The sequence below is a fragment of the Pseudorca crassidens genome, chromosome 13 (assembly GCF_039906515.1).
Source record: "Pseudorca crassidens isolate mPseCra1 chromosome 13, mPseCra1.hap1, whole genome shotgun sequence".
NCBI lineage: Eukaryota > Metazoa > Chordata > Mammalia > Artiodactyla > Delphinidae > Pseudorca > Pseudorca crassidens.
In genome coordinates, this window is record NC_090308.1 from 77,477,314 (window position 1) to 77,494,215 (window position 16,902).

Genomic DNA, 16,902 nt, shown 5'->3' on the forward strand with positions numbered 1-16,902 from the left:
TATGTAAGGTCGTTACATTTTTTGTTTGAAAATATATATTTTTTCTTTTAATAGTTCACTTACCTGGAGAATAGTAATAAAGAATTGAGGATTAACTAAATAAATTTTAATATTTCCAGAAAGTAATGGAATTGGCTGAGAATTCTCTTTCTTTCTTTTTTTTTTTAACATCTTTATTGGGGTATAATTGCTTTACAATGGTGTGTTAGTTTCTGCTTTATAACAAAGTGAATCAGTTATACATATACATATGTTCCCATATCTCTTCCCTCTTGCGTCTCCCTCCCTCCCACCCTCCCTCTCTTACTTTCTTTAAACCCTAAAATTAAAAAATTGCAACCAATATACTCTTAGTTGAAATTATACTTGCATCTTTCAGAAAACTAATTTATAACCATATATTGAATTTCTTTACCTATTTTGTCATTCTTACCTTTGCCCTCTGTACATAACAACATATCTTTTGCTTATATGGCTGCTGTCAAGATTTTCTTTTTATACTGATTTTAAGTAATTTGCTTATGATGTGCCTTGGTGTAGTTTTTTCATGTTTCTTGTGCTTCGGGTTCATTGAAATTGTTTTATCTGTGGGTTTATAGTTTTATAAAATTTGAAAATATTCAGGCCATTATTTCTTCAAATATTTTATTTATTGCCCCCCACTTTCTTCCGATACTCTGGTTCTACATGTACTCGTCTGCTTGAAGTTATCACAAAGCTCACTGCTGTGCTGTTCAGTTTGTCAATCTTTTCTCTTTTCTTGTGTTTCATTTTATTTTTATTTATTTGTTTAAAAAATATTTATTTATTTAATTTATTTATTTGGTTGCACCAGGTCTTAGTTGCAGCACGTGGGCTCCTTAGATGTGGCACATGAACTCTTAGTTGCGGCATGCATGTGGGATCTAGTTTCCTGACCAGGGATCAAAGCCAGGCCCCCTGCATTGGGAGCACGGAGTCTTATCCACTGCACCACCAGGGAGGTCCCTTGTGTTTCATTTTAGATAGTTTCTATTATCATGTCATCAAGTTCGCTAATTTTTTTCCTGCAATTTCTAATCTGCTCTTAATACCACCCTGTGCATGTTTCATCTTAGACATTGTATTTTTCACCTCTAGAAGTTCGGTTTGAGTCTTTCTTATTTGTTCTATGTATTTACTTAACTTGCTTAACATTTCTTCTACCATCATTAGCATATGCAATATAGTTATAATAGCTGTTTTAAGGTCCCTTTTGAATAATTCTGTCATATGCGTTATTTGTAGTGCCGTTTCTTTTTTTTTTTATTTTGCGGTACGCGGGCCTTTCACTGCTGTGGCCTCTCCCGTTGCGGAGCACAGGCTCCGGACGCACAGGCTCAGCGGCCATGGCTCACGGGCCCAGCCGCTCAGCGGCGTGTGAGATCTTCCCGGACCGGGGCACGAACCCGTGTCCCCTGCATTGGCAGGAGGACTCTCAACCACTGTGCCACCAAGGAAGCCCCCCCTGAGATATTTTTATGTGTCAGTTTCCTGTTCCTTTGCGCTGATAGTCTTACATGTTCATGGCAGTCACAAAGGATGGTGTTAACTGCAGTCGCTATGGCTAGTCATTTATGAATTGTTCTTTCTTCTGAAAAGATTCAAGGAATATTTCTGACCCTGTATTCATGATTTTTAGAATTCTGCACACTGTAATTTCTACAGGAATTCTTTACAGATGGAAATATAATAAAAATTCTAAAAGCTCATCTCCAGAAATGGGTGTTTTCTTTACTAAAGTCTCTGGAATGCAAATATGAAATCCTTGCAACATGAATTCCCATTTTTTAGTTATTAGCCAGTTGAAGAGAAAACATCTCACTGTGACCTCACCGAGATTAGGCTCACAAGCCCTCTTGAACTTAGGAGAGCTCACAATGCTAAGTAAAGGAATAGTGTACGTATTTAAGAAACCACACATAGCGTTTTGTCACATAAATGGGGAGGTGGACATAAACGTTTTCTTTCAGCAGAGCATACATTGTAATCTTCCTTTCATCTCACAGTATCCGATGATTCGAAAACCTTGAAAGTGGATGAAGAAACAGAAAACACAATGAGAGTTACCTGGAAACCAGCACCTGGGAAAGTTGTCAACTACCGTGTTGTGTATCGCCCCCGTGTGGGCGGGAGACAGATGGTTGCCAAGGTGTCACCCACTGTCACCTCAACAATGTTAAAGCGACTTCAGCCCCAGACCACGTATGACATCACAGTTCTCCCAGTTTACAAGACAGGAGAAGGAAAGCTTAGGCAAGGTTCAGGAACAACAGGTATAAAACCATAATAATTTTTTGGGGAAAGTGTGTAATATTTTAAAGGGAGATTTTAATATATCTACTTCATTTGTAAATGTCTAAAATGCAGTCTGTAATAAATTATACTATAATAGTTAGGTAGGTTGCCTAATTAGCATATGATTTTTACCAATCTAGTTCCTGGTAAAATGATTCTACATATTAATGTTCTAATGCTAATCTAATCTTCTGAATTGTGAGTAGTATTTATACTTCCACTTGGGTAGCACTCTATTATTCTGATTTTTATTGGGTATTATAGCTTGTGCTTTCTGACTTAATCCTTTTTATAAATGTATATTTTGAAGTATTTTGTTTGTGATGATTGCCATGTATATCACTTAGATATTTTGAATTCAACTTATTATTGTAGGGGCTAAAAAAAAACCCCAAAGCCTAGGCTTATGGATAATATTTTAACATCTATTATCTTTACAGCTTCTCGATTTAAATCACCCAGAAACCTCAAAACATCTGACCCAACCATGTCAAGCTTCCGGGTGACTTGGGAGCCTGCACCTGGGGAGGTCAAGGGTTACAAGGTCACATTTCACCCCACGGGAGACGACAGAAGACTGGGGGAGTTAGTGGTTGGACCATATGACAACACAGTTGTTTTGGAGGAACTTAGGTAGGAATGAACTCTATTCCGTTGTTGTTAACAGATTGTGTGTTCCACACATGATCACGTATGTGTCTGGTTGCCGGCAGAGTATTTAAAATCAGCCAAAGTTGCTTTCTCACTCTTGGTGCTGCTGAAGTTGAGGTTAGGGTTCAGAGACTCAAATTTAGGCCTGAGCAGTTGTACTCTTTTAATGACTTTTGTTATTAAGTGATCAGGGATGGTGTTTCTTCAGTAACACCCTGCTTTTTAAAAATTAACACCCACATTGCACGATTTCACCAAAAGCAGTTTATCACCAGCCAGCCTTATGGGAACGTAGGAGTCCCCATGCCTTCCGGAAAGGCCCAGGTGACTGACACTGAGATGCGAGTGTGCATCGTCTCCCAGGGTGGGCTGCAGGAATCAGGGGGCAGGCCTTTGCTCTTGGGCTCAGCTGGGAGGATTGGGGAATGGGGGCGGGTGCAAGCTTTTGCTGCAGGCTGTGTGGTGGGAAAGAAGGAGGTTTGAGTTGGAACAGCAGCATTCTTCACAGTAAAAAGAACAGGCTGCTGTGCATTGCCTGGTGGAAAGTTGGTTTGTTTCAACGATTCATTCAACAATATTGGAATCTGTATAAATGCTTGATATTGACTTTTATCGGAATAGGGGGGATGAAATTTATTGAGCCTCCTGCGTGCCAGGCACTGTGCTAGGTGCTTTATGTTCCCTTGCAAGTACAACATTTAAATTGTCTTCTTAAAGCCCATCACTTAGAAGCAATAAGAGTGAAAGCCCGATCCTTCCCTGAGTGGCTCAGTGGGAAGGTGGGGATTCTACACCTAATGGAAAGGCAAGGTGGAACTTGGCGCCGTGAACCCCTAGTATTCTCTAGAGTGCTGGCGGGCTAGTTCCCCTTGATACCTCACAGTGTGGGCTTAAACTACAATGTGATGGAAATTAGTTTCCTTCTTCTGCAACGTTATGTATTATAAGTTCCTCTGAATGAAAGTTTGTAAGTCAAGTTGAATGTTTATAACAAAGCAAAAAAAAAAATGCTACCACTTGAGGTTATTATGCATACAGACTATATATTTTAACATTTCAGGGCAGGTACCACCTATAAAGTAAATGTTTTTGGAATGTTTGATGGAGGAGAAAGTTCACCACTTGTTGGACAAGAAATGACAACTCTCTCTGACACAACTGTAATGCCAGTTTTATCCTCTGGTAAGAAATTGAGTTACATTCCCCTAGGAAAAGTCAGTATTTTGCAACTTTTTTTCAAATATGAATTGTTAGGTGACTCATACCATGAAAATTTACTATTAAATTTTACACTAAAATTTATTTCAGTAACATATACTTAAAACATTCTTCAAAGATACAGCTAAGCACACTTTCGCCGACATTTTTTAAGGCTTTCTTGTTAGTGTTGCGTTAGTTACATAGTACTGTATTATTTAAAGTTGAGATTTTACAATGATAATAGACATTACCTTTAACCTTTAATATACATTATCTTTAATCTCTTTCTAATAATTAAAATGCAGTTTTATTTTGTTAAAGTCATCGTAAAAATGATTTATCTGGGCTGAGCAAGCAGCACCTTGTTCCGTAAATAGGTGGGCAACTAAGACTTGGGAAGCAAAATGGTAACATAAAGCCCTCATACTTTTCTGCTCCTGCCACGACCACAACTTTGATACGCATGAAGCTAGTTTTGAACATTCTTCTAGGTGAGGGTGGTGGGTAGAGTTTGCTTCTAAATATTTTAATCATTTGCTGACAAAGAGTAGGTCTTGGCAGGTCAGGAGCAGACTTGTAAAGCCTTAGGTACTTGGACTAGTACTTGGGAATCCTAATTCCGGATGGAGCGTCCAATCTGCAGTGACGCCTTTGGACTGTGATGGGCATCACTGAATCTTTCTCAGCGAGTTTTTTGTTGTTGTTGTTGTTTTGTAATATAAAGATCAGATGCTAACATGGCAAGAAGTTGAAACATTTGTAGCTGGTAACGTAAGCTCCTAGAAAAGAAAGCGTTTGAAAACATGGATGTGGATAAAAGAAGTGAAAGGGTCAACTTTTGCTGTTTTGCATTAATGTTCAATTGCTTCTCGTATGATGATGTTAATTAACTGACTTATATTTTTATTTTGTAGCTTGTGCACTGAGGATATTGGGATAATTCTCTCTTTCCAAAGCACCCTAGCTTTGTATCAGTGTTTGTGCCTGTGGTGTCTGTAGCTCTCAATCTGTATACTTGTTTGTATCTTTCTTCTAGATTGTCTTCCTTCTCTCTTGACTTTTTAAATGTGCAGACCTCACCAGCTGTATCTACCTGATTGTTATACAGAGTAGATGATTCAGTTAAATAATTAAAAACTAAATAATAGCTATCAGACTTTTAAACACTATATCTTTACTTCAAAAAGTTCTAATTTTAAGAGTTATATGCCTAATCCTTCATAATATATGTAATACTGGGGGCTTTAATTAATTTAAAACATATTATTGGCTCACTGAAACTTTTTCTAGCTTACACGTTTTAACAGTTCATCTCATACTTGTCCGCTAATGACCGTTGAATATTTAGAAAAATGCAACATCCAATCTAGATCACATTAAAAGTTTTATTAAAATTATTATTGTCTTATCGTTAGGTGGCTCTACATTCCCACTTATATATTTTACCTTTTGGGTTTGTGAGCTCATTCAAATTTACGATGACGGTTTAATCCTCCGTGTTCTATGATTGCGGCTAGAAATATAGCCAAAGATGAAGGAAAGATTTTCCACTGAAATAATTACTGGAGGGATGGACGGTTCCTGTGACTCTTATTTGAGGTTAATAAATCATATGGACATGTTTTCAAAGCCTTCAACTCCAAATTACATCGCTGAGCCACAGAACTGAGGCAGTTAGGCGACACTGAGCCCCCAGGGGGTGGCAGAGGCGTGGCTAGGAAGTAACCCGACGAAGAATGTGCTCCTTACTCTGTGCTGTCTCACGATTGCTGTGTCAGGGATGGAGTGTCTCACCAGGGCTGAAGCAGACATCGTGCTGCTGGTGGATGGGTCGTGGAGCATCGGCCGGGCGAATTTTAGAACCGTGAGGAGCTTCATCTCCCGTATCGTGGAAGTCTTTGAGATTGGCCCCAAAAGAGTACAGATTGGTAGGTGTGACAACATTGAAGGCATTTAGACGTCTCCATCATGCTCTTTTATACATGCTAACGCCAATGGTGTCCTTTTAGCCCTTGCTCAGTATAGCGGGGACCCCAGAACAGAGTGGCAGTTAAATGCTCACAAAGACAAGAAGAGCTTGTTGCAGGCTGTGGCAAACCTACCTTACAAAGGAGGCAATACCCTCACAGGTGAGTCAGATGCTCCAGCGAGCTGTCAGCTCTCGCTTTCGGTCAAAGCTTGTGGCTGAAAAATGATGTGACTGATTCTCTTTTAACAATCCCACTAGGCATGGCTTTGAATTTCATTCGCCAGCAGAGCTTCAAGACCCAAGCTGGCATGAGGCCTCGAGCTCGAAAAATCGGCGTTCTCATCACTGACGGAAAATCACAAGATGACGTTGAGGCACCTTCAAAAAAACTCAAGGATGAGGGCGTGGAACTGTTTGCTGTTGGTAAGCATTGACGAGAATTGCCACGCCCCCAGAGGTGACAAATGTGCCGAGGGTATTTTTGTAGTTAAAGATATTTTCTGAAACATGAAAAAACAAACAGACACACTTGCCCTATCACATCATTTATCAAAATAATGTACCAGGAAGTTCATTCATGTTTTTCTTTTCTCCGTGTAATGGGATGAAACTACATGGCTTCTTGGAAGAGAGTAATGAATCAAGAGGACAAATGTACTATTAATAGGATTCAGGAAAATTCTTGTTTGGTTTTCCACAGCACCATGTTTATTTTTGATATCCGTTATTTCACTTTCCAGAAAAAACACTGGAGAGACACTTTTTGGTGGGGAATCAGTGCCAGAAGCATTTAGAAGCAGCTAAACAAAACAGCCTTTAGTTTATATTATTTTTTGTTTCTATTTTATATATGTAATCATTTTATTATTCCGGAAAATCATATATACATTCTAGTTAACACTGAATATATAAGGGTAGCCCATGAAATATTTGCTTTGTTTCATGAATTTTTTCCTGAGACGTACTTTTAATTTGTGTATATCCATTTTTCCCAAGGTATTAAGAATGCTGATGAAGTTGAGTTAAAGATGATTGCGACAGATCCTGATGATACCCACGCATACAATGTGGCGGATTTTGAGTCCCTCTCCAGGATCGTGGATGACCTCATCGTCAACTTGTGTAACAGCGTCAAAGGTCCAGGTAAGGTTAGCCCAGGGTTTCTCACCCTCAGCACTATTGGTATTTTGGTCCAGATAATTCTTTTTAGGATGGAGGAAGTGGATTCTTTTGTGCGTTGTGAGATGTTTAGCAGCATCCCTGGACTCTTCCCGCTGGATACCAGTAGCATCCCCTGAGTCATGACAACTAAAAATATCTTCAGAATTTGCCAAATGTCTGCTGGGGAGAATACTGCCTCCAGCTGAGAATCGTTGATTTAGTCCCTGATTTTTTTCTGATGGCATCAAACTATACATGACTTCTAGCTTATTTGAGGATACATTTTGTTTATGTGTGCCTGCACCACACACACACACACACACACACACACACACACACACACAAGTGAGATTGGGGAAGAAATAGAGATGCTTTCTTTCCTGGTGTATATCTATTCTCTGGTAAAGCATCTTCACTCTACGTAACTATTAAACGGTTGTTCCCAGACTTTTATTTTCTAAGGCTTGCTGCCTTTTGTTTTGGATTAGAAATGGAAGAGGGGTCTTATATATGATTTGCTTTGCCCCAACTACAGATGATCACATTTGATACTTTGCACTTATAACCTCTAAATATAAAGACAAATTATAATTTTAGAATTTGGACTTTTAGAGAGGATACCATCTCTCTTTACCACTGAAGAAACGGATTTAGAGAAGTTCAATTACTTACTCAAGGCCAAATGGGTAAAGACATTTTGAGAGGTCCTCGAAGAAAGGTAGCTATTGGTAAGGAATTAAGATTTAGAAATAAAATTATGGAAGTGAATTTTTAGTGGCAAAGAGTGGTGTAAAATGACTACTATCTGTGTAAATCAGGGCAAAACATGGTAAGCACCAAATTGAAGGTTTTTGGAAAACGAATGATAAAAACTATGGTTCTTATTATATGAGAAAAATTTCTTTTAAATACATGTAGATTCTGGTAAAGATTGTCTTTCACTAATTTATTCTGGTTTTGGAAAGTTGGAATGAGTTTAATAAATAAAGTGGTAGAAATGTTTCACGTGCTTTGGATACTGAGGATACATTTATTTGAATGTTCCTTCTTGAATTTCTCTCTCCAAAATTTTGCAGATTTTCTTTTTGGATTTTGAACAATAGACTGCCTTTTCCCAGGAGAAACAGACCAGCCAGGAATCAAGAATTTGTAGGCATCTGGCTCTGGATTAGCTGAGAGAGTTGTGGTTTTATTTAGTTGGAGAGAATTTTGAGTGGGGATGAAAACATCTTTTATCTCTTTTTCTTTCTTTTTTTCTACATCAGCTACGTAATAGTTGCATTCATTTAGTTTCCCAGACAGTAAAATTGCTTGATAATTTTGTAGGCTTGATTATGACCCAAGTACAGTAAAGGTTAGGATACTAAGAATGGAAATTCTTTTTCTCAGCTTTGGCTTACAAAGAAAGTAGAAAGAGTTTATATGAGAATGATTTGCCATGCTCACAGAGTCACTGCATTAGTTCTCGTATAATTATTATTTGGAACATCTTTCTAACGGTCCTAATGAGCCTAATAGTTCTATTTTCATTGACATGTATTCCAAATATTTTTCTATATCAGTCATTTCACCTATACATGAGTATACATGACTATACATGACTATACATGACTATACATGACTATACAGAGAATACAATCACAGGCAGTAGGATATTCCCGAATTTTAGAAGACTTGCTGGTTTCTCCTGTCTTCTGAGTGAGAAAGTGGTTAACTTCTCGTACCACCAAATTAGATCTTGTAAAGGAACTAAACGTGAATAAGAAGCCAATTCTGTCTTCACAGAGTATAACTTATAGTTATGGAGATAAGACGTGCATATAAATAGTCAATATGATAATGAGGGCAGTGAACTTGGGTGGTGCCAAGAGTGATAAAGGCAGTGGAGCTGTCAGGACTCACAGTGTCATTTACTGGGATATGTACAAGGTTAGAGACCAGAGCAAGTATCCAAGGCTAAGTCAGAGGTTTTGAGTCTAGGTGACTGATAAACTGTGGTGCTTTCAGGAAGAGGGGGAGCAACTTTTCATGAAAAATAATGAGCTCAGGTTTGAGTTTCCTGAGGCTGAAGAGCCCTTTGGCCACCCATTCAGAGAGGACTTAGGAGTATTGGGCCTCTAAGCTGATTTACCGTAACTTCTTAGTATGTGAAAGAATACATGCAAAAGCCTGAAACATGGAGAGGAATACCATTTCAACCAAATTTAAATGTCATCGCCTTGCTATAATAATGAAAAAAGTGTATGTATTTCATTTCCTCGTGTAGGTGACTTGGAAGCACCTTCCAACCTAGTTATTTCTGAGCAGACCCATCGTTCTATGAGAGTGAGCTGGACACCTCCTTCTGACAGTGTGGATAGGTATAAGGTGGAATACTACCCAGTTTCTGGAGGGAAACGGCAAGAAGTGAGTAGATAGCCCACTCCTTCCTGGTCCTGAGATTGGATCCTCCTCCTTAGGGCTCTGAGAGGAACGCTGGGGGGATGTAGGGGGCAGAACTGGGTCCAAGATGGCGCTCTCCATTTCTTGCTAGGCAAGCGCTTCCATTTGGTCTTAATTAGAGGGAAAGAGCTTTGCTTAATTTCTTATGGTTTTTTAATTAAGTATTTTTAATTAAGGATTAAGAGGATGCTTAATTTATCCATGAGTTTATATTAGAATCATCGAGTAGGGAGGGAACACTGAAGACCTTCTAGTTTTACCCACTAATTTTACAAATAAGGAAACAACAGCTGGGAGAATAAACTGTATGAATTGTCCAAGGTCTCATGGTAATCTGGTGGTTTCCAAAAACAAAAGACAACGGTCTCATTAAAATATAATTTCTAAGCTCATTGTAGTTAACTACTTCACAATCATAGGAGAAAAGAGGGAAGTGATGATAACATAAGTTGTTATTCTTTTTAAAATTTTTCCCCTAGTTTTATGTGAGCCGATTGGAGAGTAGCGCAGTACTGAAAGATCTGAAGCCTGAAACTGAGTATGTTGTTAACGTGTATTCTGTGGTAGAAGATGAATACAGTGAACCTCTGAAGGGCACAGAAAAAACCTGTAAGTCAGATTTAAAAAAAAATCTTATCATTGTTTTATTTTTTAAGTTAAAGAGGTGACAGCCCTCGTGGGATTTTTTTTGTGTTCTTTTTTAAAAAATTTTTATCGAAATGTAGTTGATGTACAGTGTTGTGTTAGTTTCAGGTACACAGCAAAGTGATTCAGTTATGCGTATACATTCTTTTTTAGATTGTTTTCCCTTATAGGTTATTACAAGATATTGAGTAGAGTTCCCTGTGCTATACAATAGGTCCTTGTTGGTTATCTATTTTATGTATAGTAGTGTGTATATGTTAACCCCAAACTCCTAATTTCTCTGTCCCCCCTACCCCCATCCTCTTTGGTAACCATAAGTTTGTTTTCTACGTCTGTGAGTCTATTTGTCTTTCGTAAGTAAGTTCATTTGTACCGTGTGGGACTTCTATCAGCCTTCCAAATCATTCCTTTATTCGATATCCATTCAACACATATTTACTGAATGCGTACTTTGTGCAGGTCCTCAATAAATACTCGGTGGTTTTCTCCTTTTACTGGCTGCTTCTGCCATCATGGGACCTGGCTGGGTAGTCATGGTCTGAGATATCTTAGAGAGAAAAGTACCTTTAACAGTTATCTACTTCTTAAGGGAAGATACCATGTGGGGAGTGGGACTCAGATTACCTGGAAGAGCAGCTTGCAGGAGTGACCAGCTCAGTTCTTCCTGCTGGCAGTGAGAGCTCCCCTTTTTTTTTTACTGACTTTTGGACTCTGGCCTTTACTGGAGAAGCTCTAATGGCTTTGGCTTTGAGTAGAGCTTTGGGGAACGATGTTCCTCACTCCTATTCCTGGTAGGGTTTCTGAAGCCAAATGAAAATACTCTTTCCTTCATGGTTGGGCTCCAGGAAGAGGGGAGGCCTCTTACAAGAGGCAGGAGTGGGCGTCACTGAATCGCCTCTACTCACTGCTCAGTCCCTTAGGTCTTTATCTCTTCTCTTATTTCCCTTTATTTTAGACCATCAGAGGTGGGAAATAATGTATTTCATAATGGACAGGATTAATCTGCTAATTCCTTAAAACTTTAAACTCAATCTTAGGACAAAAATTAGAAAGCTGTGTAGGTGTTAAGTGGAGAGAAGGCAGTAAGCCTTTTACTCTGCCTCATGGGCTAATCTTCTTTCTGAAGAATCCCCTAAGTTCCACTTATTAACAGATGACACCCTCATTTAAAATGTTTTAAAAAGAAAAATGAAATGAAATATTATGTTGGCTTTTTATGTATGAAATGTTATGGTTGAAGAATGAAAATGGTCAACTTACAGATGTTCCGGAAAAAGAGATTGAAATCTCAGGAAGTTGGTCTCTGTTTTGGCTTCCACATGAACTCACTAGAATGCCATTTTACACTTAAACTTCTTTGCTCTATGAAATAGTTATCATATGCACTCCTAGTATGAGGTGGCGATAAACAATGAGATCGGGTTTTTGCGGGGAGAGGAAAGGGTCATATTAACTCTCATTGATTTCTCACAGCAACCTATTTTCTATTTAGCATATACAAATATCAATAAGTAGGAGACGATTGAAAAATGAGCAGACTGACAAGAGCTAGACTGGTGTCTTCTTTTACATTCCAACAGTGCCGGTGCCCGTGGTCAGCCTGACCATTTACGACATTGGCTCGACCACCATGCACGTGAAGTGGCAGCCAGTGGGGGGCGCCACTGGCTACGCCTTGTCCTACGAACCCATCAACGCCACAGAGCCGACCAAACCCAAAGAGGTGGGAGGCGTTTGTTTCTTTATTGTTGGGTCTTCCTGGGACTTCACGGTTGCAGAGTCCCCATTAAGGGGCAGTTACTCACGAACTCATTTATAACTTTACACCCAAAACAGAAAAACACAAGATTAGATTTGTGACCTGTGACGAATCTTAAAAAAACATCAGCATGAGAAAGGAAATGCAGGGCAGAGAAATGAAAACTCAAAGTTGTGTGAGAATCTAGCAGTCACAGATTGGTGTAATTGTCCATCCCCTGTTAGTGGAAACGTTTAATTGGAATGTGTTGTCTCCCCTCGGCATGTCCATCGGCAGATGCGCATGGAACCGACAGTGACCGATGTGCAGCTGAGTGACCTCTTCCCCAATACTGAGTACGCGATCACGGTCCAGGCCGCCCTTCACGACCTCACCAGCGACCCCTTCACTGCGAGGGAGGTCACCTGTAAGACGTCGCCAGTTCTTCTTCCCTTATTGCTGTGAATACAACACGCTCTTTAGGCTTCTTCTTTCACCCGATCGTGCTAACGATAATTTTGATAATTTGTGTGTCAGTTGTCGGGTTATTACTTATGGCAATCTAATTTGAGAATTAATGTTATTTCTGGACCTATGGCAGCATCTTAAATTGATTGTAAGATTCACATTTATTTTCCCATATTTTGAGACGTATCTTACAGTCAATGGTGTCTTACAATTGCACTTGGTGAGGTGTCAGTCAGGGAATAGAACATGAAATAACGGTGCATCTTACAATCCATATTGTTATAGATCCATGAAATATTGTATATGGCATTGGTGAGACGGGAATGTCGGGTGAGTGTAGTTTTGCAGGAAGATACTAGGTTTAAGATCAAGATGTTCTAAGTTCTTGTTGAAGTAGAAACTATGGCACACATGAATGTCTGTTTCTGTTAAGTAAATGAACTCAATCCCCAAACATACTGATCATCTTCGACACTCCAGTCCTGTGCTTAGGTGTTGGGAATGTACTGATAAAAATGTAGGGCAGCGTGGAGGACCCGGACCCTTTCGTGGTTTGCACTTCTCTTGTGTGTATTGTTCAGCCCCTTTTGTGTTTCTGGTTTGCCTCACTAGCACTTAGGTGCTTTTTCTTGAAAAGTGACAGTGACTGCTCTTAGGATCCTGGCCTTACCCAGCCAGTAGTTTTGTTTCGTGCTTCTCGAGGTGGGCGTGCTGGAATTCTAAGTATGTCTTGGCTTAAATTTGGTGAGTCTCAGAGCACATTTCGAAGGAAATTAAGAAGTTGGAAGAAACGTTCAAGGGGGAACGGTGTTGAGACAGAAGCATGATGAGGCAGAAAAGAGAAACCCCGCAAGGTGGAGCGGGATACAGTCACTGACAACAAATAATCATCTTTCATATGTCGGATCCTGTCTGGAGCTGGTGGTTTGCGGCAGTGGGTCGACGGCAGGTGGAGAGAGCAGGAAGCGGCTGAAAGACGAATGCGGCCATGGATTTAGATGTGGGGCTAGACTGCTGCAGTAGGGGAGGAGAGGGCACAGAGAGGGGCTGAGAGACGAAAACACTGAAGGGATGGAGGTGCAGAAACATGGAAGTGGAGACAGAGATTCAGGAAGAGAGGTTTACAGACTTGGAAGGAGAGACAAAGGAAGTGGGTGAAAGAGGCAGCTTGAGAGAGTGAGATGCGTCTCATAGAACAAGAGAAAATCTCTCCATTAGTTATCCTCCTGGTCCTTTGTAAGGTAAAGCTTTGTTTGACTTGGTGAAAATTTATGATTTGGATTTTCTTCTCACCGTTTGGGCTCCTGTGGGTTTTCTTGTAAGCTTATTGGTTGCTTAATTTCGTTTCATCTTCATGCTTCACTCTTGTAACCATTTGTTTTTCTATCACGTTCTTCAGGAAGCGTGACTCATTTTGATTTCTATCTTAACCGACTTAAATATCTGATAAAGACACATGAGCTGTACATATATGGTGAATTATGATTTATTATAGCTGAGCAGCAAGTAAGAGCTTATTTAAATAGAGCGGGAGAAAGTTAACATATAAATGAGAAGTTAGAGTTGTGATAAAAATTTAAATTTATCCTGTTTTTAAAAAGCCTCCTTAAGAAGAATTCAGCTGTACCTGGTAGAATCAAAGTGCTTTTATCATCATAGCCAATTTGTTTAGTTACTTTGCTGCACACCTTTAAGTTTTCTCCAAACAACTTCTTGAAAGCTTGTGTGGATGCTTTAGAGCTTTTTGGCTGAGAACCACATCTGGCCCCAATTTCTCATGCATTTGCAGTGCCTTTGCCCAGTCCTCGAGATCTGAAACTCAGAGATGTGACTCACAGCACCATGAACGTCTCATGGGAACCTGCACCTGGAAAAGTGCGTAAATACATTGTTCGCTACAAAACACCGGAAGAGGATGCCAAAGAGGTAGGTTGAGATTAGAAGGGGTTTAGAAATATTTGTTTAGTCCTAGTAGGTTTAACAGAAGCATCTAAACAAGTATTATGTGTTTTGAATACTTGTCACTTTATGAACATAGTGTTGGAAACGTTATATATTTATAGAGCACTATTTGAATATTGGTAATATATTGGACTGTCTTGCATTTAGTTTGGAAATGTTTTGCTGTGTGATATTAATCCTAAAAACATCATCCCTTTGTAGATAAAGAGTTATAGAGTCTAGATGGCATTTCGCTCTCCTGCAGATGCTTCATATGGTGCTCTGCATTCTACGAATTACTAAAACATGTCATAATAATGTTTCTAAAAATGAAAGCTAGCAAGGGGATGCAGGAAAGAAGAGGGGAAGTTTGTCAGGGAATGGGAAGATAGGACACTTGAGCAGGACAGAGAGAAAGTAGGAACATAATGTCAGAGGATTGTCCCTCTGGCTTTGAGCATGTTTGAGATGATGCTGAGATGGAGAGCTATTTCCAGGACAACCTGCTTCAAAGTGGAAGCAAACTGAGGAGCTTCACCAGCGAATGGGTTTAGAACGTATGTTTGCCTGAAGGGGCATTAATGTGAGAATCTCAGAGGCGTTTTTGGAAGCTAGAAGTGGTTTCTCTAAGCACCCAGTTACAGACTGTGCAGGTCATTTGGATTGTACACAAGCTAATTTATACCTGTGCACACACTCATTTCATTCTGGGTTTCAACGTCAAAAGCAGTGCAATGACCAGTGGGTCTAATCAGCTAATGCACAGGAGAATTTTTCCGAAATGAATCTCGCAGTGATACAAAGGGAGACGGGGAAGTGGGGGAAACGATTAGGTTGTTTGAATTCCTAGGCAGTCATCATTTACCAGACCCTAGTGCCAGATACAGCTCAGTACATACATTTTTTCCACTTTGGAAACATTTTAAATGATCTCCAATTCCTGGACTCTTATGCAAATTGGAAAACACTGCTGTTTTTTGTACCACAATTCTTATGCTCTTGTGCTGAGAGAGATAGCCAACAACAGAGGGATGTCAAAATTAAACTCTGTAAAAATAGTTCCACTGCTCTATTGTAGGTAGAGGTGGACAGGTCATGGGCCAGCACACCTCTTAAAGACCTCTTCTCACAAACCCGGTACACAGTCAGCGTGTCTGCGGTGTATGATGAAGGGGAGTCTCCCCCAGCGACTGCTCAGGAAACCACCCGTGAGTTGGTTTACGCTTTATGGATAATTGGAAGACAACACTGCATGCACGTGTCGCTGAACTATCTGGATTATTTCATTTCTTTAAAAAAAATTTTTTTTTATTGGTGTATAGTTGATTGGCAATGTTGTGTTAGTTTCAGGTGTACAGTAAAGTGATTCAGTTATACACACAGACGCACATGTATGTACGTATTGCTTTTCAGATTCTTTTCCCTTATAGGTTATTACAAAATACTGAGTATAGTTCTCTGTGCATTTCTTAATGTTATTTTTGCCAGAATTTAATAATGTTTGGGTTCATAGATTTCTTCCCATCTTCTATCTCTATGTCCATTCCTTTTATGATAATTTCTTTCCTATTATTCTACCAGCCACTGTCACTAATTCATCTTCCAGATACTTAACCAGGGTGTGTGTGTGTGTGTGTGTGTGTGTGTGTGTGTGTGTGTGTGTAAGGGGGTGGGGAGAAAGCATATTGGACGTTTTCTCTGGAAAGCATGCATTAGTTATCAATTTTTTTTGAGATCTTACTATATGTAAAGTGCTATCAGGGCTAACAAAATATAAGCATCTTTGCTCTCAGTAGTATTCCATTGTGAAGATAAAAAGTAACAATACATGGGATCATGTAAGGAAGGTGAGTTACATGGCACTCAGAGGAAGGGGAGATTCCACAGTGGGAAGGTGGAAGAATACAGGGCACCTGCAGGGGCCCCATCTTCCCTGCTCCATTCTGGGCCACCTCAAGGGATGTCGCTTTCTCTCCTTCTCATGCTGCTTCCATAGCATTTAACCCAATTCTTATTGCCTGTTGGTCTTTTCCTATCTATTCTACTTCCCCCTGGCCCCTTCCTCATGAAGGCACAAACATATTTATTTTGCTCAATTTTGAGTCTCTAGTTTCTCACTCAGTGCTCAGCACATCATTTCCTAATTAAATGGTGGTTAAGAAATTGAGGTCTAGAGCCAGCAGGGTTCCCAAGAAATATAATGGGAGCCACAGAGGTAACTCAAACTTTTCTAGAAAATAGAAAAGGTAAGGAGAAAAATGAATTTTAATAATGTGTTTTATTCAGCCCAGTGTATCTAAAATGTTAGCATTTCAACATTTTCCAGTATACTAATTATTTATATTTCACATTTGTTTTGGTAGTAATTTTT

At 39.5% G+C, this 16,902-nt stretch overlaps 1 protein-coding gene across 6 annotated transcripts in view; it reads left to right on the forward strand.

The window, feature by feature from the left end:
• COL12A1 (collagen type XII alpha 1 chain) overlaps window positions 1–16,902 on the forward strand; it is a 114,533-nt gene that overhangs the window by 37,898 nt on the left and 59,733 nt on the right. For 4 of the 6 annotated variants that reach the window (XM_067702755.1, XM_067702758.1, XM_067702759.1 and 1 more), the window contains 13 exons: window positions 2,028–2,294; window positions 2,757–2,949; window positions 4,028–4,149; window positions 5,946–6,095; window positions 6,177–6,296; window positions 6,395–6,559; window positions 7,133–7,279; window positions 9,564–9,703; window positions 10,219–10,348; window positions 11,965–12,107; window positions 12,420–12,549; window positions 14,380–14,516; window positions 15,610–15,739. In XM_067702755.1, the coding sequence (XP_067558856.1) occupies window positions 2,028–2,294; window positions 2,757–2,949; window positions 4,028–4,149; window positions 5,946–6,095; window positions 6,177–6,296; window positions 6,395–6,559; window positions 7,133–7,279; window positions 9,564–9,703; window positions 10,219–10,348; window positions 11,965–12,107; window positions 12,420–12,549; window positions 14,380–14,516; window positions 15,610–15,739 (1,974 nt within the window). The remainder of the gene's footprint in view (window positions 1–2,027; window positions 2,295–2,756; window positions 2,950–4,027; window positions 4,150–5,945; window positions 6,096–6,176; window positions 6,297–6,394; window positions 6,560–7,132; window positions 7,280–9,563; window positions 9,704–10,218; window positions 10,349–11,964; window positions 12,108–12,419; window positions 12,550–14,379; window positions 14,517–15,609; window positions 15,740–16,902) is intronic. The other 2 variants (XM_067702760.1, XM_067702761.1) reach the window with 1 other exon arrangement.